The sequence below is a fragment of the Zea mays genome, chromosome 2, assembly GCF_902167145.1.
Source record: "Zea mays cultivar B73 chromosome 2, Zm-B73-REFERENCE-NAM-5.0, whole genome shotgun sequence".
Classification (NCBI taxonomy): domain Eukaryota; kingdom Viridiplantae; phylum Streptophyta; class Magnoliopsida; order Poales; family Poaceae; genus Zea; species Zea mays.
The window spans coordinates 213739951-213761657 of NC_050097.1; the positions used below are offsets into that span (position 1 = coordinate 213739951).

Below are 21707 nucleotides of genomic sequence, written 5' to 3' on the forward strand. Positions count from 1 at the left end.
AAGACTTGTTTTGGAATGTAGAGAGTTGTCTTCTAAAAGATTTAGAACACATTTACTATTATATCTCCTATTCCTCCTTCTCTATAATAATATGTCAAAAGTAACTTTGAGATATAACAAGCTTTTACTCTAATAGATTAACAAAATCTTATCCTGGTTTTAGAGAAGTTTAGTAGATTACCAAAAATTCATTCTAGATTAAGAGATGACAAGTCTCTCGATGTTAAATTTAGGAGATCTCAGATAGATGTGATACGGTTACTCTATTGAAGAGAGGATAGCTATATAATTTTAGTGCTTAAAAAGTCACATTTTTACTGCATCTTGAGAGCCTCCTTAAATAGCCGAAGGATGAAGTCCTAATAAAGATTGGTCGTATGAAAAACTTATCCGAACTGAAATAAAATAACCTTCCCCCCCCTGAAATAAACTTCCTCAAAAACTCAATTTAAGAGTCCAACCAACCCACAGGTCGCCACAGGGATGTGACCACAGAAACGCGTCCTGTCCTGTCCTGAGGCTGACCTGGCCTGCGCGGCACCTCTGGAAGACTGGAACCTGCACACTGCACACGTCCCAACTTGTCAGTCATCAGGCCATCGCCCTACCGCTACGGCGCTACCACGCCGCCTCAGTCCAAATCCAAAGATCAAAAGCTCCACTTTTCCCACCTCTTTTCCCTGTTAAATTATACTCCCTGTCCGCTCCAGGAATCTATTGGATCTCGCTGTGTTCCCGGTCAATCACTCGCATTTCTCTACTAATCGTCACCTCTTGGAGAAATTAATCTTTAAAGGCGCTTAATCATGAAGTGTTTTGAGTTAAACCTTCACGGAACAGAGGGAAGCTAGAGAGCCTCCTCGGATTCTCTACGTGCTGCCGCGCGAGAGGGGAGAGAGTTTCCCTTTTTCCAATCACCCTCTCACTGGAGTGCGGCAGCAGTCCAGTCTCCATTCCCCCAGTTCGTGCTCCCTCCCATAGTCGTCGGCCGCCGCCGCCGCTTTTCGTCCTCTCGCTCCTGCTCCGCGGCGACCTAGCGAGGAGCAGTTCGTGCGCGTGTTTGGTAAGGGAGGAGGAAGAAATGGCTCTTCTATAAGGACAAAAATCAGGTGACGATCTTCTCTTTCCTGCTGATTTTGTTCTCTTTTTTCTTGTACTGTTGCTTAGATTACGATGCCGCGGCTTGTTGCGTCCTTTTGGAGCCTTGTGATCTTTCCTGCTCGTGACATTCTACTAACTGTGAGGTTCCTTAGAAAGTGGTGGCATTTTGGGCTGACAAACGAAAACGATAGGTGTAGTGTTCTTAAAGCTTTGCTCGCTGCTCCCTGAGAGAAAAAAAAATCCTAGGCGTTCTTCTGTCTTTGCTCTTGTTCTCCGATTTCAAGGGTCCTTCACAATTCTCTGTTATTCCGTGCGTAGCTGTTCTGTTTGCGAGTTTCACAAAATTTTAGGCTTCACTGAATTTTTATGTCAGGTGCTCTGCTCATTGGTTCAGTTTCTCCATTTATTAGCTGGCAAGAAATTTTAACACGACGCATTACCAATTACTGTAATGATCCTGCAAGATTGGACTTGAACTACCTCAGATTCCCGCCTGCTGCCGTGGAAGAGGGGAGAGAGCTTCCCGTTTCCCATTATTCTTCCACAGACAAAAGTGCTGCAGCAATCCATTCTCCAATCCTCCAGTTCGTGTTCACTGCTCAGTGCTCACTTCCATAGTCAAGGGCGGCCCCGTCGTTAATGTTCTCCCTCGCGGCCCCTTGCTCCTGCTCGGCTGCTCTGTGGCGGCTTCTGGTGCTACTCCATATGTAGCGAGTTCCTCCTTCTTGAAGTCCTGCTTGCTGTTTGGTAGAGGGGTGTGTGTGTGTGGTGGGGGGGGGGGGGATATCTAGCTGTTCATTTATCTTTGTTTCCTCTGATGCTTCTAGTTTTAAGGGGATTTCACAGTTCTATGTTATTCTGTCCCTTGGTCATTTTTAATTTTAGGCTTTATTGAACTTCCCCAGACCCCGCCATAGTACGGGAAGCCTACGACACTGGATAGAGGTTGATGCAAGTGAGCTTGGACGCGGCAGGGTGGTAGTACACCGTCGAGCCGGAGGAAGGTGAGGACATTGTCTACCGCCTAGCGCTAGTCATGATCACGTGCTCCGTGCCGCCTGACGTATTACCCTGTTTTCGGGAGAGGCTAACATCGGCAACAACATGGATGGCGATTAAGCGGATCCGTGTCGTGATCCAGTGGGTGTGCGAGCGTAGCAACTCCGACGTGAGTTCAACGGCTCCGTGTGGAAGGAGGTGGAGAACGCGAAAGGTTTCGTGAACCATATCACCGAGCTTGCTGCTGATCTATGTCTCCTCGGCGATAATGTCATCGACGACGAGGTAGTGGGGAATATGCAGCAGCGCGTCGTTGAGCAACGATACAAGCGCGTCGTTCAACACCTCTGTATGGTTGTGGCTCTGTATTCGTCTGAGTGTCGACTCCTACGCATCGTCAAGGGAAAGGTATTTGCGCAACTCGATGGTGAGATGGAGCACGATGGAGCACGACGACAACCTTTGGTACCTTGATAGTGGGGCAACCAACCACATGTTGGGTTGCAGGGACTCCTTCATTGACATCGACATGGTGATCCATGACACTATCAAATTTGGCAACGACTTAGAGGTCGCAATCGAAGGATCCAGCACCATGTTGTTTGAGAGCAAGACCGGTGAGCACCTCTCGCTCATGGGGGTGTACTTCATCCCGAGACTGACCACCAACATCATCAACCTCGGCCAACTCGATGAGGGCGGTTGCGACGTCCACACCAAGCACGACATCCTCTGGATCCACAACGACAAGGGGTGCCTAATCACGCGAGTCTAGTGCTCAACGAAGATTTGGTGGCCACTCTACCTGATTGCACATGACAGTGCCAACACATGGCTATGGCATGAGCATTATAGTCACATACACTTTAATGCACTGTGCATGCTTCGAGCAACAGGACAGGGTGCACAAGCTGCCCACGCCGAGCACATCCACCAGCTCTGCGCCGACTGTGTCACCACCAAGCCGAAGAGAAGTTCGTTCCTGTCGCAGGCAAAGCGAGCGGAGGGGCTATTGGACCTTGTCCATGACGACTTGTGCGGCCCCATCACGCCGACGACACTCGACGACAAGTAGTACTTTCTTCTCTTGGTTGAAGACCGGAGCGGGTATATGTGTGCGGCGTTGCTTGCCGCTGTCAAAAAGTTCTAGGTGAAGGTGGAGGCAAGCCAACGTGCTGCACACTGATAATAGGGGTGAGTTCATTTCTGTTGAGTTTGGATAGTACTGCGTTGAACACAACATCAAGTGGTAGCACACAATGTTGTACATGCAATAGAACAACATCGTCGAGCGGTGAAACCATATTGTCGTCACCATGGCGTGTAGTCTGCTGAAGAGACAAAACATACCAATGATGTTCTGTGGAAAGGCGGTTGCCACCGCGGTCTGGGTGCTCACCAGGGTCATCTACAACATGACGTCATATGAGTCCTGACATGGGTGCATGTCGGATGTCCACTTCATGCGCATGTTCGGGCGCGTGGTGTACATCAAGATGACGAAGCCACATTTGACGAAGCTAGACGATTGTGACACCCTAGTTGTCTTCCTCGGCTACGAGCCAGGCGCTAATGTGTGGCGCTTCTACGACCCGACGTCACATCGCACCATTGTGTAGAGACATAGTCTTCGGCGAGCCAACACCCTGGAGCTAGAACGACAAGTATGGGGACCTAGAGGTCGACATAGACCTCATCATGGTGTACCACTCAATGGAGCAAGGCGTCGGGCCTGTCGACGCCGACACCACTACGGGCTCATTAGAGCCCCTGATGACTCTAGCCTCTACAACAAGCACCGATGCTTCCAAGGTGGGCACATCAATGATGTCGCTCACGTCTTCGACCCCTCCTCCCACGATTCCATCAACGACACCGACTCCTCCTGCATCTCGAGTACAGGCATCAACTTCACTGCCCTAGCCGGAGTTCGTCTCATCGCCTCCAAACGAGAGGAATACTAGGATGCCACTGACGACGACGTTGTGACGAGGTAACACATCGTCGGAGTAGCGTCACCACCTGGCTTCGCTTTGCAATAGGTAGCTACTAAGCTTCATCTGCAGATTGAGGAGCTGCCACCTTCGCCAAGGTCGAGAAGCAACAGTCGTGGCGACACACCATGATTGAGGAGATAGACTCCATCGAGAGCAACCAAACATGGAGTCTGGTGCCCTTTTCACCCGTCCAACATTTGATTGGATTGAAGTGGGTGTATAAGATGAAGAACAACACCGACGATGAGGTGATCAAGCACAAGGTGTGGCTCGTCGCAAAGGGCTTTGTTCAACAGCCAGTCGTGGACTTCGATAAGGTCTTCGCGCTTGTTGCCTGCATTGAGTCGGTGCGGGGAGGTGTGGCTGGTGCACCACATGGACATCAAGTTCGCATTCCTCGGTGAGGAACTTGTTGAGGAGGTCTATGCCAGGCAGCCTCTCGTCTTTCGTCATTAGCAACGAGGACAAGATAATGCGCCTAGATAAGGCACTTTACGGACTTCGTCAGGCATCACACACGTGGAATGCCAAGCTTGACGAAACGCTGATGGCGCTCGGCTTCAGCCACAACATGTTGGAGCATGTTGCCTATGCTCATGGCAAGAGTGCTTCTCGACCACTGGTGGGATTCTACGTCGACGACCTCATCATCATCAGGAATGAAACCAACTAGATCACAAAGTTCAAGCGAAAGATGAGTGCCAGGTTCAAGATGGATTATTTGGGCTTTACTCTGTTTCTATCTTGGTGCGTCAGGGGGACGACGACATCAAATTTTCCTAGGCGGCATACACACGCAAAATCCTGGAGCATGCAGATATGGCAAATTGCAATCCATGCCATACTCCCATGGAGCTCGCCTGAACCTGGCTTACAGAGGCGCCAGTGGATGCCACTGAGTATCGAGGCCTTTTTGGCTATCTCCGGTACATGGTGCATACTCGACCAGACATCGCCTTTGTTGTTGGCTATGTCAATCGATTTATGGAGAACCCCACCACTGAGCACCTCAACGCGGTGAAGCGGATCCTACACTAAATCGCGGGCACGATTGACTATGAATGCTACTACAAGCGCGAAGGGAAGGAATTGAAGCTGCCCAGGCACGACGACGCTGGCATGAGCGACGACATTGATATAATGAAGAGCATCATCGGCGTGCTTTTCTTCCTCGGCTCTTGCCTTGTGACTTGGCAGTCTCAGAAGGATGTCTTTACGTTATCGTCCTGCAAAGCGGAATACATTGTAGGAACAAGGACAGATTGTCAAGGTGTGTGGTTGGCACAATTTCTCGCAAAGCTGAAGAGCGAGCAATGCACAACCTTCCTATCGAAGATGGATAGCCAATTGGCTATAACCCTCAATAAGAATCCGATCGAAGCAAACATATAGATGTGAGATTTTATTTCATTTGGGAGCTGCTCTCACGTGATCGTTTCTGTGAACTGTGTGTAATGTTGCACGTCGTCAAGATCGGCAAGGAACTTCAGACTTAGGGGATGAAACGTGAGTAAGGCATGTAATCGTGAATTTCGGTTAATTTCTTTTTTATATAGAGATAACATAATTAATGTGTGCTCTACAAAAATGATGGAATGTATTTTGTATTGCCTGCATTCACACCATCAATATGTCTCTTAGTTTAAGTATTTCCGAGAGATACAGTTCACTCCTAAGTTAAAGAGTTCGCTTTGCTGTATATAGTGGTTTAGTTAACCCAATCTTTGATATTTTCAGCTTTTCTTGAGAGCTTCTGAGAAGTGTTCCTGGCTTACAGCTTAGTCAGATCCTTGGGCACAAGGATATGTGGTCCAAGAAACTACATGGCGTGTTTACCCTTCTTATGCTCATGGTTTTCAATGTTTCAGGTAATCTAGTCCATATATTTTGTAGTGCATGGATATGATTCAAACTACCTTAGCGCTTACCATATTTTCAGAACCTCACTCTGATTTTCTAGTTTGGTAGAAACCACTTCAACAGGGAGGTTAAAAAATGATATTTTGAACTGGGTTTTTAAAGTTTTAAAATGTATCCTCTATATTTGCATAACAAGTATTGTTTCACTCTGAAGGGGCATTTGTTGGTATCACTATTGGCAATGACATGTCGAACATACCACCAGCAACAGATATAGTGTCTATCCTCAAAGCAAAGAAGATTCAGCATGTTCGCCTGCTTGATTCAGACCATCAGATGTTGACTGCCCTTGCAAATACTGGAATAGAAGTGATGGTTGGGGTTCCAAATGATCAGCTACTTCGTGTGGGCCAATCTCGTTCCACAGCTGCTGATTGGATTAATAAGAATGTCAATGCTTACATTCCGGCCACTAACATCACATATATTGCTGTGGGTAATGAGGTCCTTACTACCATTCCCAATGCAGCACTTGTTCTCATACCTGCACTGCAATTCCTCCAGTCAGCACTTTTGGCTGCAAACCTCGATACTCAAGTGAAAATTTCGAGTCCTCATTCAATGGATGTGATCTCGAAGGCGTTTCCTCCCTCTGCTGCCACTTTCAATTCGACATGGAGCTCAATAATGTCTCAGTATCTTCAGTTTCTCAAGAATACCGAATCTTCGTTTATGCTGAATGCCCAACCATACTATGGCTATGTCGGAGGACAAGGCGTATTCCCCTTGGAGTATGCACTGTTCCGCTCACTTAATCCGAACAGTCAAATTTCAGATCCTAACACCAATCTCTTTTATACCAATATGTTTGATGCTATAATTGATGCTACCTACAACTCAATTCAAGCAATAAATTTCACGGGGATTCCTGTTTTAGTTACAGCTTCTGGCTGGCCATGGCGTGGTGGGCCAAGTGAGAAGGCTGCTACTGTTGATAATGCTTTGGCCTACAATACAAACCTCATACATCATGTACTGAACAATTCTGGTACTCCCAGCCAACCGAATAATCAGTCGAGCACCTACATCTTTGAGCTGTTCAACGAGGATAATCGGTCAGGGCCTGTATCAGAGCAAAATTGGGGGATCATGTTTCCCAATGCAACCACTATATACTCTCTATCATTTGAGGACGTGGCCACAACTATTCCTGAATCACCAGCTTTACGTGGGGTGTTTTGTGTTGCAAATCCAAGTGCACCCCATAGTGCACTGAAGCATAGTTTGGATTGGGCATGTGGCCCTGGTTCTGCAAACTGCAGTGCAATTCAACCTGGGAAACCATGCTATGCATCAGATGATATTGTAGCTGTTGCTTCTTATGCTTTCAATGATTATTACCATAGAACACAGTCTAGTGGCGGTACATGCAACTTCAACGGCACCGCAATGATAACATCAACTGATCCAAGTAAGCTACATTCTTCTCTTGTACAATTAAGACATTGTAGAGCTTTTTGCACAATATTGATTACTTTACTTTGTAATGGTTCCAATAATTCCTTTTGTTTGCAAAGAATTTATATTTACTCTTAATGTCACATTTCAAAAGATAAAAAAATAGTGCTGATATGCTTCATGGGCCCAGGCCTTTTATCTGCTTAACCTAACCATTAGCTGCAGTATCTGTTTGATCTGCATTTTGCGTTGGCTATAACCTAAACCTTAGCTACCAGCACTCAATCTTATAGTCTGGAATTAGTCAAAATAGGATCACTGCTCGAGCTGTTACATTGATAAAAAATCAGTGTCCAAAATGCAATACAAGAGAAGCAATCTATGGTCACAACAACTCCTATCAGCATCCTGTGGTTATGCTTGTGCCTTTTTAGTTTATTATTATAAACTCAGTTTTTATTCTTAAATTTGATCTCTAGAAAACAAGGGTATTTAGTACACAAGTTCTTTTTATACCATGTTAATAATGTGAGCCCGATCTAAATTTCCCTGGATTTCTTGCAGGCCATGGTTCATGCGTTTTCGCTGGAAGGTAATTCCACTGCACCATTTCGTGTTATAGGCTCTAAACTTATTTTGTGCATTGTAATGACGATGTAATTTGCTCCTATCTGTAGCACTGGCGCCAACGGCGGAACGGCCTCTGGGCCTGTAAGCCCAGACAGTTTTGCTTCAAAATCCAAAACCTGCTGGTTGACTCACCTAGTAGCCACATTGTTGCTGCCCATTCTATTTGTAGTGATGTAAAACATTGTAACCATGTCACATTTTGGATGAGATGCCCGCAATTTATCGTGGATCTTGTCATTAGATACTGTAGTGACTAGTGACCCATTTGGGTCTGCTGTATTCAGGTAGATGCCATGTAATCTTATCCCAAGATTTGTTGGCCTAGGAATCAGTATTTCGTCAAATCATCAATTTTGACTGTCAACTCGGAAAATTGAGCTGTGACAATCCGAGACCTCTCTGAAATGTTGAAACTTGGAAGTTCCAAATGATTTGTACACCTGCATAGTATTTAGATTTTCAGCCGTATGCATATGGTTTAAGTGAACTGCTGGTTGGATATTTTGGGGTATATCTCAAGTATTTTACAGCAGTTCATACGTAGCAGCTCATGTGTCTGCAAAGCAAAATAGAATGCAGATGGGAGACAGAGAAGACCGACACGAAGGGAAAAAGGTTATCAATGCAGCCATGCAATCCTTTGTGAAATTTGAAGTTAGGTTTATGCAACGTCACAGGAGATAGCATTATAATCTATCCATCGTTATGTTAAGGCTGCACACAGCTCCTAAATAATCTGCAAATTTGGCACACTACAGGTACTCATTCAGTAATATACTGACGGATAACGATAACGAGCACGTATCAGATTCCCACACACAAAGTTATTGTTACAAGCACACAACAGTTTACCAGAGCAAAGTACACATCAGATTTGCTTGTTCCATTTCCGAAGCACAAGTCTACAGGTGTCAAACAAAGTTTGAATCATTGAAAGCACATCAGATTTTTGTGCTCCAGCAATCTGTGCTACTACTGAACATTCAGTGTAAGTATAGGCCATTTCACTTGTACCATTGGTCCACAAAAGACCATAGTTAGCCCTGTCCAAAATACCACTCGTATATAATTAGCATGTAAATACCACTCTAGTCTTGGGTTTCCATTCCACCCAATGTCTTCACGGGTGGAAACCCAATGCCTTTGGGTGGGAACGCTGGCAGCCATTAGATCTTCTTTCGACGGTGGATTTCGACAGTAAAGTCCCGCGGGCCGCGGTGACTTGCCGGTGGGCATGTCCTCGTCCTCTTCCTTCCCCACCTCCCGCTTCCCCTTCGCCGCCGGCGCCAGGGCCCCCGGCAGCAGACGCGGTGCCGGTGGAGGCGGGAGCAGCGTGCGGCCGTGGGGGTCGACCGGCGGGACGTCGGTGTCTTCATCTGGGAAACGGATACAGAAGGAGCTGCTGGACCTCAACGCCTCCGACTGCTCCGCGGGGCCCAAGGGCGACAACCTGTACCACTGGCTCTCCACCATCTTCGGGCCCCAAGGTAAGAACTCCCTCCTCTACGCTTCTCGATTCGTTAGAGGCAGGTGAAACCTCGTGGAAATTTTACTGCACTAGATGGCAGTTTCACTTCAACTAGCTGTTTTTTTTAAAAAAAAAAATAATGGCTGCTGCTATTTTTAGAGTAGGTGCTGTAAGTTGGGTTGTCAAATAAGCATGGGTTATAAGTAAGTGCGGGTTGAATTGACACATAATTTACGTCTTGCAGGATCGCCATATGAACGAGGGATATTTTTCCTTGACATCGTGTTTCCTCGTGATTATCCCTTCAAACCTCCCATGGTAAGAATTCACATTTTTATGTGACACTGGTTGTTGAATTGTGCTGCGAAATCTCCGTTAGTGCCTTAGTACAGAAAAGTTTTTTGATGTGCCCTGAAAAGCAAAAAGTTAAGCTCCAACTTGACATTTCCCCTCTTCTCGTTATGCATACCTTCTACCTAATCCCATGATTCATGCTTCTTGTACTCTTTTTCAATGGACAAGCTTTAACTAATTTGTATGTCGTGCTGGGTTGTGATGATTGGTGCCTGTGACTGCCAAAGTACTAGAAAGTACCTTTAAGAGTAAATCAAGTGGGCGGTCAGAAGAGTTAGGTTATTAATAGTTTCAAGTTCTAGTTCTGATTGTTCTACCCTTGGGATCCTGAATTTACATTATAACTCTTCCTAGGAAACTGAATAAAAATCCGTGCACACAGAGTATTAACAGAATGATGACTTCAGTATGCTTTATACAGTGCAGAGGGACTATTCTCCTTGAAGTCTTATATCCATAAAATTTCAACTGTCATCTATCATATTAAAAAAAAACTCGGCCAGAGAGGGAAAGACCGTCCTCCCGGTATTATATTAAGAAGAGACCGAAAATGGTCCCAGCCAAGAAAATCCCCGAACCCTGGCCCCCCATCACTAGCGGGCCGTCACCCGCCACTCTGCAATGGCCTAGCCGGATGGTGGCGCGTAGGACGTAACCAGAGAGCAGACGGGGGCACAACGAGGGGATTTTTTTAACCAAGCTCGAAATTCGCCCCCGAGTGGAATTGAACCCGAGACCTGGAGGTGCTACTCGGAAGCCTTAACCATTACGCTAGAGGCCCTTTCGCTATTGTCGTCTTTCATATTATGGGGAGAAACTTGACTTGAAAACAATACTTTACCAAGATTTACTTTGGCCTAGAAAAATAAAAGTGCATTCTGCTGTCTGTCAACAATGAAGATAACTCTAGAAGTGCCACATGACCGCACATCATCAGATGATATTGGCAGGGAGGCGTGTGTCTGATGGCAAGGAGTGGAACTAATGAGATAAATATCACATGCTAAAAGATAGTTTCCTTTGCTGCTAACTAAAGTTAGCATGTTTCTTCTAAAGCGGTGTTGTTACGTTTTCATGTGAAGTACTAAAAGTGTGATGTTTTATGTTTTCTCGGTACGATATTGATGTATGAAGAAAAACTATCTGAAATTTTTAGTTTACTGTTGTTGCTTTAAAAAGAAAGAAGGAAAGCAGACTGCTAATATATTGTTTCTTGTCCTAGCTTACTTTAGTATTTTTCTTAGCAAAGATATCCTACAATTGTTTTTTCTCGGTCAAAGCCTTACCACTATAACATATACTTTTGGTGGCACCTCTATAAGACTATCACACAGTGACATATTGTATCTTGGCTTAGAATATAAGAGAATCTGCTAACTGAGGGAAGTGATTCTAAATGCATATTCCACTCTCAGCTTGCTATTCACATTTATTGTTGTTAACTAGCTTGTCGAGAGCAAATAACTCCAATATTGCTCGCCTGTTTAGCAGCTCTGATCTGTCACAAAATAGTTTTGTAATATAAGAGTAATCAATGAGACTGCTTACTTGTGGTAACCCTAAGCTTATGGCTATTTAAGAAACCTGTTAAAACTAACCTTTCCTCTTAATGAAAAACTTGCAATGTCACGGTCACCAAAAAAGGAAGACTCCGCCCCGTCATGTTGTTGATATAATGACAATTGGCAACACCGCCACCATCTATTTCATGTTTACTTTCTGATTTTTGACAGGTTGCTTGACATATGAAGGATCAGAAACAGCTGACCTCCATTTTGTCTTTCACTTACCATACAAATCTTCAGTGGCACAGTTTTACCATGATCAGCCAATGGAACTATTCGTTTAGCTAATGCAGACTACTGCAAATATCATACTAAACTACTAATCTGATGTTCCAAATATACTATGATCAAAATATTTTTTTAATGCTCCATTCTCAAAATAGCATACCCCAACTTGCTTTGGACTGAAAGGCTTTGTTTTGTGTGTGTGTTCTCAGAATATCTTTCCAATGCTCTTTGATGTTATTGTCAGATCTATGCTTATGTACGTAGTGTTACAAGTGATATTTACCATGAGTTGGCATTTCACATGTTAATATTGAAGGTTTCACAATTTATTTTACTCTTCTGATGAAATCTATTCAAATTGAGTACATTTCGTTTCACAAGTTATTGACTTCACATTTAGTTTTATAACAACTCCGACTGTGTGCCATGATGGTATTCTCCCAGGTAACTTTCAAAACAAGGATTTACCATTGCAATATTGATTCCACTGGTAAAGTGCATTTGGACATTCTGAAGGATGGTTGGAGTCCAGCTTTCACTATTTCAAAGGTGTTATTGGCCATCAAAGACATCATCAACAATCCAGATCCATGTACTTACCATTCTCTGTACTACCTTATGTAAACAATCATGGATTCTGGTGCAAATTATGCCTACTGTCTACATTTTTTCTACTTCAACAATTGAAAGTCTTACGTTTTCTTATTCAATTGACAGGCTAAAGTTATGATCTTTGTCTGTGCAGACACCCCGCTTGTGATGAGCATTTCACGTCAGTATCTGACTGATAGAGCTAAACATGATGAAACAGCAGCTGAGTGGACAATGAGATTTGCAAGATAGAGGATTCTGTTTGCATCTAAGCACGATTGACCTTGTAAAAAAATCTTAATGTGGCCTGACGCCTGAAATGGTGAATGTTGGCAAAGGAGCCATCAGCCATGTATTATTTGATGTGAGTTGTGACATAAAGGTGTACTTTATGCTTGAGTGTTCTTTAATCGCTGCTTTTAGGTGGAGAATAATCTTTTTCGATTTTGCACTTCTGCCAAAGTTGCACCCTGAACTCTTCAGAACTTTTCTTCCGAGTTTATTTCTAAAAATGGTTTCTATTGAAACTGGCCTCGTGTGCTGCTGTCCTGGTTGAGGATGTCAGTTTCATATACTGAAAGGAAAAAGAAACATAAATCATGGAAATATTCAGAAACCAATAGCTTTTAACGGTACAGCTGTACAAACGATCGATTACTTATTTACTTTTCTGCAGACAAAGTATGTAAAGCATGCCATTCATATCTTTCACTTGAAACAAAATCCTGCTGGTTATCATTCAGGTAGTGTTGTTGGACAAGGCTTCAATTACACAGGTATTTTTTTTCTTGGATCGAGAACTTTGCCCCTAGTTCTTAGGCGTTACTTGGACAGAATAAATGCCATGTTGCCATCCAACAAAGCACAAAGATATCAGATGTTTATGACAGAATAATTGTCACTTGCTTACTGCTGCTAACTTGGATCTCACTTCATGTAGGGATGATAAAGCTGCCATGACAGGCACTGATCTTACAAATGACCAAACTGGACTTCACCTCTGAAGTTGACGCCTCACCAGTTCACTGATTCCCAGTACAGACTGCTCAATTTATCACATCTGGTACAGACCTTATAACTCCACCCAGAGAAGATGCAAACCCACACTTTCTGGTGCTCTGGTGCTCTTACTCTTCAGACCATAGACAATGGCCACCGAACTAGATGTGAGCAAGTCTCGCCGCTTCGACATTGCCATGTCGAGGCGAACTCGGCGATCAACAAGCCTGGTAGCCTGCTTCCAAGATCAGTATACACCGTCCCTGGCACATCATCGCCACCAAGAGCTGAAGGCATTTCTGCAACGCCAAGATGAAGAGCTGAAGTCACTCCAGCAATGCCAAGAGGAAGAGCTGAAGGCACTCCAGCAATGTGAGGATGCAGAGCAGAAGACACTGTGTTTGAATGAGGATGAGGATCTGAAGATTCCACAAGCACCACTGCAGTATGAAGATGGTGAACAAAAGACACCGGAGCAATATGAAGATGAGCACAAGGAATCACAGCAGTGTTCAGACGAAGAGCAGGAGATACCAGATACATATCAAGATGATGAGAAGAAACCAGACCAGGACCAGTATCTAAATGAAGACAAGATGCCAGAGCAGTATCGAGCTAAAGATGAGTTACCATCACAATACCAAAACCAGGAGCTTATGACACCAAACCTACCTGAGAAGGAGACTGCATCAGAGCGATTCCAAGAAGCGGAGCAGCTGGTGACACCAAACCTACCTGAAGAAGATGAGGAGACTGCACCAAAGCAATTCCAAGACGAGGAGCAGAAGGGACTTCAACAACACCAAGAGCCGGATGAGCAGGCATCGCAACCTGAAGAGCAGAAGTCTCAGCAGGAATGCCATCAGAAGGCACCGGAGCAATTCCAAACCTTGAAGAAGCTAGGCGCGCCACCACGTCTTGCTGACAACGTGCCCCGGTTCTCCCTTCAGGAGCTTATACAACAGAAGCAGCTTCCGACTGGCGATGCGATGCTTGCCAGCAAGCAAGGCAGCCGTGGAGAGAGTGTCCTCGCTGATCACAGTGTTTCAGGACCAGGAGCAGCAGCAGGCGGCACGACACTGGCCATGGTGATAAAGCGACCCGAGGGAGGGAAGAAGTCGATGGGGGTGATACGCCGGTGCGTGAAGGCCCTGAACGGGATGATCAAGGCCAAGCACGGTTCCAAGAAGAACTTGCATTTCTAGCTTTCAACAGAATCCAGGAGACCAGGAGTACATACATACATACATACATAAGCACTGATGAGTAAGTGTGGTCCAGAGTTTCTTAGTAGACCGCACATCTCTGAATAATGCATTCGCAGTTGCGCAGAACCAAAATTTTGAGCATGATGCAGGGTGTGCAAGATCTGGCGAGAAACTCCAGGGCTTTTTACGCCCTGGTCTACACTGTCTACCTATAGCAATAAACTGTGGTAGTTTTATTAGCTGAATATCACAAATCTGTTCCTCCTATGCGAGAAGATGGTCTGCTAAGTCCAAGAGTAGAGATCAGGCTCTGATCATGTGCTGTTGACTTCCTCTGCAAAAGCCTGTTTGCTTTTAGAAGTGTATGGGTGTGATTAGAAAAGGTGAAAATGATCGGTTCTACTCCTACCGACACCTGCCCCCCAGGTCGGCAGCGGTTTTGGTGCAGTCTCCTTTTCTGCCTTTCTGTGCCGCGTCCCGTTTCGGTTTGGTGCGTCACTTGAATGCTGAGAAAACAAGTTAGTGCAAAAGAAAAGGCGATGGAGCTGAAGCCTGTGAAGCTTCTTGTGAATTATTGGTTGAGGACGCAGCGCATGGTACGCCATCGCATATCTCTTCTTCGTTTATGATCACTCTCTGTTTACTCGATTTGAACGCTTGTGTTGTTGGGGTTGGGACCTGGGCATGTTTATGATCTGAAGTTCTAAACATTTACTACTGTATTTTTCTGGAAATTGAACAGATAGTGTTTCTTCATCTTCTATGAGACTATTTTTTTTTCTTGTTTTACCCAATGAAGAACCAAGATGTGTCGATCACGGCGTAGATGAACTTTTGCTTTTCCACAAACTGTCTTCGTAACTTCAGCCTAATAGGCTGCATCAGGGCAGATTACCTGGCGATGCTCGATCACATCCACATCAACCCCTAGGTTCTGGCCTTCCCCTCACTTTCGCACATGAGTAGATTGGGTCTCGTTGAGGAATGTAGGGTAGTGAGGAGGTCCCAACGAATTGGTTCGTGTGTTGACCCTGTTTTCAATTTTTTTTATATGGTGTAAAGAGGGACTACAATCAAAGTGGTTGTTGCACAATGGATCCAGCTCGATCCTTTGACTAACTGTAGATGAGATGAACCTAACACCCGCTACCTCCATACTGTGTTTGCAGTGTTTGATGCCAGTAAGGCTCCTCTCCTACGTCGCGCTCCTATCACACTGCCGCTGGAATAGCGACAGCGAAAGCTCTAGCCCGTCAACCGCGCCTTCGCCTCACACCCTTGCATGTGTGGTCACCTCCTACTCCATCGATTTGAACTGGTTCCTCTACCGCTCCAGGACCCAGCCTCACCCTCATACTCATCTTCATGTTATCTCCAGCAGCCCTTATCTCATTCAATGTTTAAACTTTACTCTACAAACGGTGTCAAATAGTGTCATCTATAATCATGTGTCGTCTATTTTACACAATCCATTAAAGATAGCCTTACTACACAATTACATATGTTCATGTTGAACAAGATCAGGGGCAGAGCCAGACCTTTTTGTTGAGGTCAGCTGACCCCATTAATTTTCTGAATGTCTAATAGAAAAACAGTGTTAATAACAAGAGTTATATAGTGAAGATCCAATAGATAATACTAATGACCTCGATAAAATATTTACTAGCTTCACTACTAAGGTATGAGATGGGTAGAACTAGTGTTCATATTCTTGTGTGTCGTCGTCGGTCATTGAACTCTTACGCATTGTGTCCACAACACAGAAAATATAACACAAAAATAAACAGCAAAAAGGAGAGTAGTTAAGGTTCAAATAAATTGGGAATGTTCGCTTCGGGCTGCAGCTACAATCTATAGAGATAAAACCTAAAAATAGTAGAAGTCGATACAGATTAAAGCCAAATAAACATCTTGAATTTTAAAATAGTCCACTCGCATGACATGATTTTTATTTTTTATGTCTAAACTTATTTTAAATTTTTCTAGCTAAAAAATTTTATTTTAGAAATTTTAGAATTCAGTTATTTAGAAATTTTAAATTACATAAATTTTCTAGAGAAAATGAAAAGGATTTTTGAAAAAAAAATCTACAATGTTGTCATGAAAGCTATTTTACCTCTCTTGCGGCTAACATAACGTCATGTCACTAGATCTACCTCAGCCAAATTAATCGTGGGACCCTATTTTTTGTTTTCTAATATGGGAGGCAAATCTGATTTTTAACTAAAATTATAGGTAAAATGAAATATTTTTCTTATCTTGCGCTTTTTAGCCTAATGAGTAATGACACTAGATTGACTGTATAGATGAACAAAACCAGGCCCGTGCGAGAGGGAGTGTGGCATGTTCGACGGAAGAGGCCCCCAAATCTAATAGGGCCTTTAAATTTGTGTCACTTCTTAATTCAGTGAGCCAGTTTAAAGCATGTATAGGCACTGCCCTTCTGTATTACCGTAATAGTACTACTAGGTTCATGCCCGTGCGTTGCCACGAGAGTGAAAAATTAGTATGAAATATATATACGAAACAACAAACATCACTTGGGTGGTAAGGTGGAACCTCGACGTCAACCTCATCTAGGCGTCACGGGGAGACTCACCGCCGCTCGGCGACGCCATCGCTAGTGATGGTGCCTCGTGGTCGGGAACGGCGGTGGCTACTGCGGGTCCAAATCCGGACCCGAGGCCGATGTCGGCGTTGCGGGGGTGGCAGCGAGGTGGAACTCAGCGTCAGCTTCATCTAGGCGTCGTCGAGCTTGTGGATGAGTGTCTGGCGAGATGACACTCGATCGTGAGTTGTTGGCCGGTTAGGTTAGTGAGGAAAGCTCCCACCAATTATTGGAATCAATCGCCATTCAATAGTGGTGGCTATGGGAGAAACCGATGCAACCTTATCTGGGCGGGCACCCTCCTTACGGGTGGAGTACCACGAGTCCACGACGTGAGAAGCGGACGGGAGTCTGTTGTGGAGTGGGCGGGTGGGACGCAACAACTGACATGGCATGGAGGTTGCGGATGGCGTGAAGACGCGGAGGGTGCGGGAGGCGACGCGGGTGTTGGTGAGCGTGTGCGAGCCTGGGGAGGATGGAGTCATGGTCTGCTTGTGTACGGTAGGGGTGAGTTGGTGTGCGTTTTGGTGTGAGTGTGTGCATACATGAACAGATACTACAACTGTACTTGTAAGTTAGAGGCAATAAAAGCCATTGCGCTGCTTGGGAGACTTGTCGCCAACTATACACTGCTGGGGCTGGGGTTGTTTCTGCGCTTAAACTCAACTGTCGCTTCTACGTGCATGTAGCTGTTGCTAATTGTTGCCAGACTGTCGAGCCACCAGGTGTACCAAGCTGAAGCTAGTTGTGTTGGGCTTGGGACTCCGATGCAAGGCCGCCATGCTTGGGCCTCGAGATCGGAATGACCAATAGAGGCCGCGACGGGCTGCATATCTGCCGGTGGGGTCTGAGGAGGGTGAAGTCATGGTAGTGCCAAGGTCTACTGTAGCATCCCAAAAATTCAAATAACCTGAAATTTTCTCAAACTCGCTCTAAATTCAAAATGAATTTCAAATTTCATTTCAAAATGTTTGTTTGTGAGTTAATATCAGCAAATAAAATATAGTGGTCTATATTCTCTCCAAAATCCTCCTCCAAATATCCTACAAATATTTCCCCAGTGATCACCCTCGAATTCTTTCCAGAAATACCGCCCAGATATTTCACCAATATATCTCCAGATATTTTCCTCATGAAAAATACCTTCAGAATCATTTTTCAAGTCCCCACAAATATTTTCTTCATAACTTTCCTCATGCTCATACATATACGTATGCCTCCGGTGTCATATGGTGAGCTCTACAAGCTAATCTCACTTATACAAGACAAATACATGCTAATCTCCCACTAATCCTCTCATCCTCCCACTAATCCTCTCATCCCTCCCCCTAATCACCCCACCATGGCTATAAATAGAGGGGCAAGGGCCTCCTCTCATCCCACCCCAAGCCATTTCATGGCAACTCTTCCCCCCACACACACCCACTCCATGTTCCACACAAGCACACACTAGCACAAGGATCGTTCGGTCGTTCTTCGATCGTTCGTCCCCCTGTTCTTAGTTTGTTCATTCGTTCGTCCGATCGTTCGATCGTTCGTCCGATCGTTCATGGTTCGTTCGTCTATTCGTCCGATCGTTCGATCGTTCGTTCGTTCGTTCGTCCAAATACTTTTTCCTGCCGTCCGAAATTCCGATCGTTCGTTCGTTCGATCATTCGATCGTTCATCGTTCGTTCATAGTTCCTATTCATCGTTCATCGTTCGTTCATAGTTCCTATTCATCGTTCATCGTTCGTTCATAGTCCCTATTCATCGTTCTTCCAGATAATCTTTGTCCTGTCGTTATGCTGCCGAAATTCCGATCGTTCGTTCGTTCGATCATTCGATCGTTCATAGTTCCTATTCATCGTTCGTTCATAGTTCCTATTCATCGTTCATCATTACTATTCATCGACACTATTCACCGTTGTTACTATTCATCGATGATATCTACGGCAACCTTTTCGTCGTCACTATTCATCGTTACTATTCATCGATCATCCGATCACCCTAAATTTCAACTACTCATCCGTCATGCTGTCCAGTCCACCTAAGACCAGCCAGACCAATATTTCAGTCATACGAACTCCGGTGACTGTGATTTTCCTTCCAGTGGTGTAACACCCTGAATTTGGGGGTAGAATTTTTTTCTTCTTTTCTCTCACCAAATTCAGGCATTACTCTTTCATTTTCCCTTTTCTTCTCGCTAAGCCTTGATCTTTTCCAAAAGTTATAGCGAGAATTAGCTCGACATCTTGTGTAAGCAAAACCTAGAACTATTTTTGGTTGTTGCATCATGCCGGATTATGCACTCTTTTGTTTGTGGTTGAGTGAATTGAAGAATTAGGCATATAAGAATTAGGCATATAAGAAAATATGGAAATTAGAAAAAGAAAAGTCTTTTCTTTTTCTCTCCCCCCTTCTCCCTTTTGGCCCAGCCGTCCCCTCCCCCTTCACGCCGGCCCAGCTGGCGGCCCAGCCGCCCCCCTTCCCCCCTTCCCGCGTGGGCCCTCCCCCCCGCCGTGGGCCGCCCAGCCGGCCCGGCCGCGCCCCCTCCCCCACCTTTGGGCCCAGCCGGCCCAGCCGCCCCCCTCCCCCCTTTTTTTCTTTTTCCAAAATTCCCTCCCCGCGGGCCCCGCCTGTCATACCCCTCCCCCTCCCCAACTCCCTCTCCCCTAACCCTAGCCGCCGCCGCCGCCCCTTCCCCCCGGCGCCGCCGCCGCGCCGCCTCCTCCGGTGAGGCCCCCCCTCTCCTCCCTTCCCCCACCCCCGCCCCGCCGGCGCCGCTCCCCGGCGTGCCACCCCGGACCCGCGCCCGCCCCTCGCCGCGGCACGGCCGCTGCGCCCGACCCCGACCCCGCCCGGCCCCGGCGCGCCGCCCTCCGGCGAGCCCGCGCCCCGGCCGCCCCCGGTTCGCGCCCCGGCCGTCCCGGCCCGGCCGCCCGGCCGCCCCGCCCCGACCCCGCCCGGCCCCGGCGCGCCGCCCTCCGGCGAGCCCCGCCCCCTTCCCCGCGTTCGGCCGCCCCGCCCCATGCCCCGGCTCGGCCGCTCCGTCGTGCTCCGGCTCGGCCGCCCACCCCGCGCCTGGCCGTGTCCTCGCCCGGCCGCGTCCTCGCTCGCCCGTGCTCGCTTGCCCCGACATGCTTGCCCGCTCGCCCCGCCGTGCCTTGCTCGCGTCGTGACGGTCCCGGCGTGGCCTCGAGCTCGGCCCAGCGTGCCCATGGCGTGCGGCCTTGAGCTCGGCTAGCGCACGGCCCCGACGTGCACACGGCTAGTTCGTGGCGTGTGCGTGCGGCCTCGCGCGCGTGCTCGCGTAGTGCGCGTGCCTTGGCACGACCCGTCGTGCCCCCGTCTACCCCCAGACGCCCCGTCTACCCCCCCCTGTCCTATGCTCGCTAATCACGTGTTTTTATTAATAAGATAGGAGTCTCAATTTGAAAATTGGTTACGTTAGTTAATTTGTATAGCTAATCGTCTATCTCATTGAATGTTAATCTACTAAAAGTGGTCACGTTTACATTAGTGCATGTAGCTAATTCTTTTGTTAGAACCAATTGGAACTAGAGCACGTAACGTTTAGTTATTCGTTTACCCGTAGTGCGTCTCGGGCATAAGCTTTAACTCTCGCGAGACCTTTCCCCATTTCTTTCTAACCAAGGTAAATTCATTATCGTATGTGATATTCTATGCATATTTACTTTATTTTTTCCCTTGTATGGTGTACTGTTTGTTTCCTAATTTGAATGGATGGATGTATGTATGCTTGCAATCGCATAGAGAACGATCCGGTTGAAGAGCCCGAGGAGCCCGCAGGAGAAGCCCCTGAGCAGCAGTCGGTTGGTGGAGGCAAGTGTCCTTTGACCTATCTCTGTCCTATTCATTCTTTAATTCACCTCCCACATTACACATTTATACCTAAGGATTGACTAGCTTTTGTTATCCATGTCCTTGTTTACTTATCTGGGTTGGATTATTATTGTTTAGCTTTATGCTATTGCTCAACTCTAATCAATGAACATGATGAGATTATCCATGATACACTGTTTTCCCCTTCTCTTATTATGATGTTGTACTTGTGGCCTTTAAGGGGGCTCGAGCGGTTTCTCGAGTGCCTCTCCGTAAGGATCTGTTCTATGGATGACCGCCCGGGAAAATAGTGCAACCATGAGGGTGGAATGGGGTGCCCTTAGCTGAATAATTAGAGGATTTGGGGTGTAGTTCGCTTAGCCGTTGTGCCGTCAATGGGGCTCGGTGTATGCGGCTCGCTCTGCCAAGGTTGATTCGTCCCTTGGGGAGGAGTGCAGTACATTTAGGAAACCTAACGGGTGGCTACAGCCCCGGGGAATCTTTGTAAAGGCTACATAGTGAGACCCTGCCTATTCACCTTGGTAGTGTTTAAGGGTTTGATCAGCCCGAGGCAAGAGGGAATGACGGCTTGTGGGTAAAGTGCACAACCTCTGCAGAGTGTTTGAAAACTGATATATCAGCCGTGCTCGCGGTTATGAGCGGCCAAGGGAGCTCCAGTGATTAGGGGTACTTGATCAGAGACACTTTGGTTTACAGGTGGCAATGAGACTGATGGTTTTGGTTATGTCTATGGTGCTGGTAAGTGGTATTCTTTCTGTTTAGAAAGGGTACATCGGGCTAATAACTTGGGTTAAT

General features: G+C 46.2%; 3 protein-coding genes across 3 annotated transcripts; all 3 read left to right on the forward strand.

Annotated features, from left to right (window-relative positions):
* Positions 1–946: 946 nt before the first annotated feature.
* On the forward strand, positions 947–8394 carry LOC100192598 (putative O-Glycosyl hydrolase superfamily protein). Its single transcript, NM_001137813.1, has 5 exons — positions 947–1109; positions 5875–5965; positions 6172–7428; positions 7980–8007; positions 8093–8394. The coding sequence occupies exons 2-5, from the start codon at positions 5902–5904 to the stop codon at positions 8220–8222; spliced, it is 1479 nt and encodes a 492-aa protein (NP_001131285.1). The 5' UTR covers positions 947–1109; positions 5875–5901; the 3' UTR covers positions 8223–8394.
* Positions 8395–9213: 819 nt separating this feature from the next.
* LOC100282225 (ubiquitin-conjugating enzyme E2 E3) lies at positions 9214–12775 on the forward strand. The gene is made up of 4 exons (NM_001155137.2): positions 9214–9532; positions 9758–9831; positions 12105–12252; positions 12406–12775. The coding sequence occupies exons 1-4, from the start codon at positions 9280–9282 to the stop codon at positions 12501–12503; spliced, it is 573 nt and encodes a 190-aa protein (NP_001148609.2). The 5' UTR covers positions 9214–9279; the 3' UTR covers positions 12504–12775.
* Positions 12776–13371: 596 nt separating this feature from the next.
* On the forward strand, positions 13372–14696 carry LOC100194378 (Constitutive photomorphogenesis protein 10). The gene has a single exon (NM_001139412.1). The coding sequence runs from the start codon at positions 13400–13402 to the stop codon at positions 14453–14455; it is 1056 nt and encodes a 351-aa protein (NP_001132884.1). The 5' UTR covers positions 13372–13399; the 3' UTR covers positions 14456–14696.
* The last annotated feature ends 7011 nt before the right edge of the window (positions 14697–21707 follow it).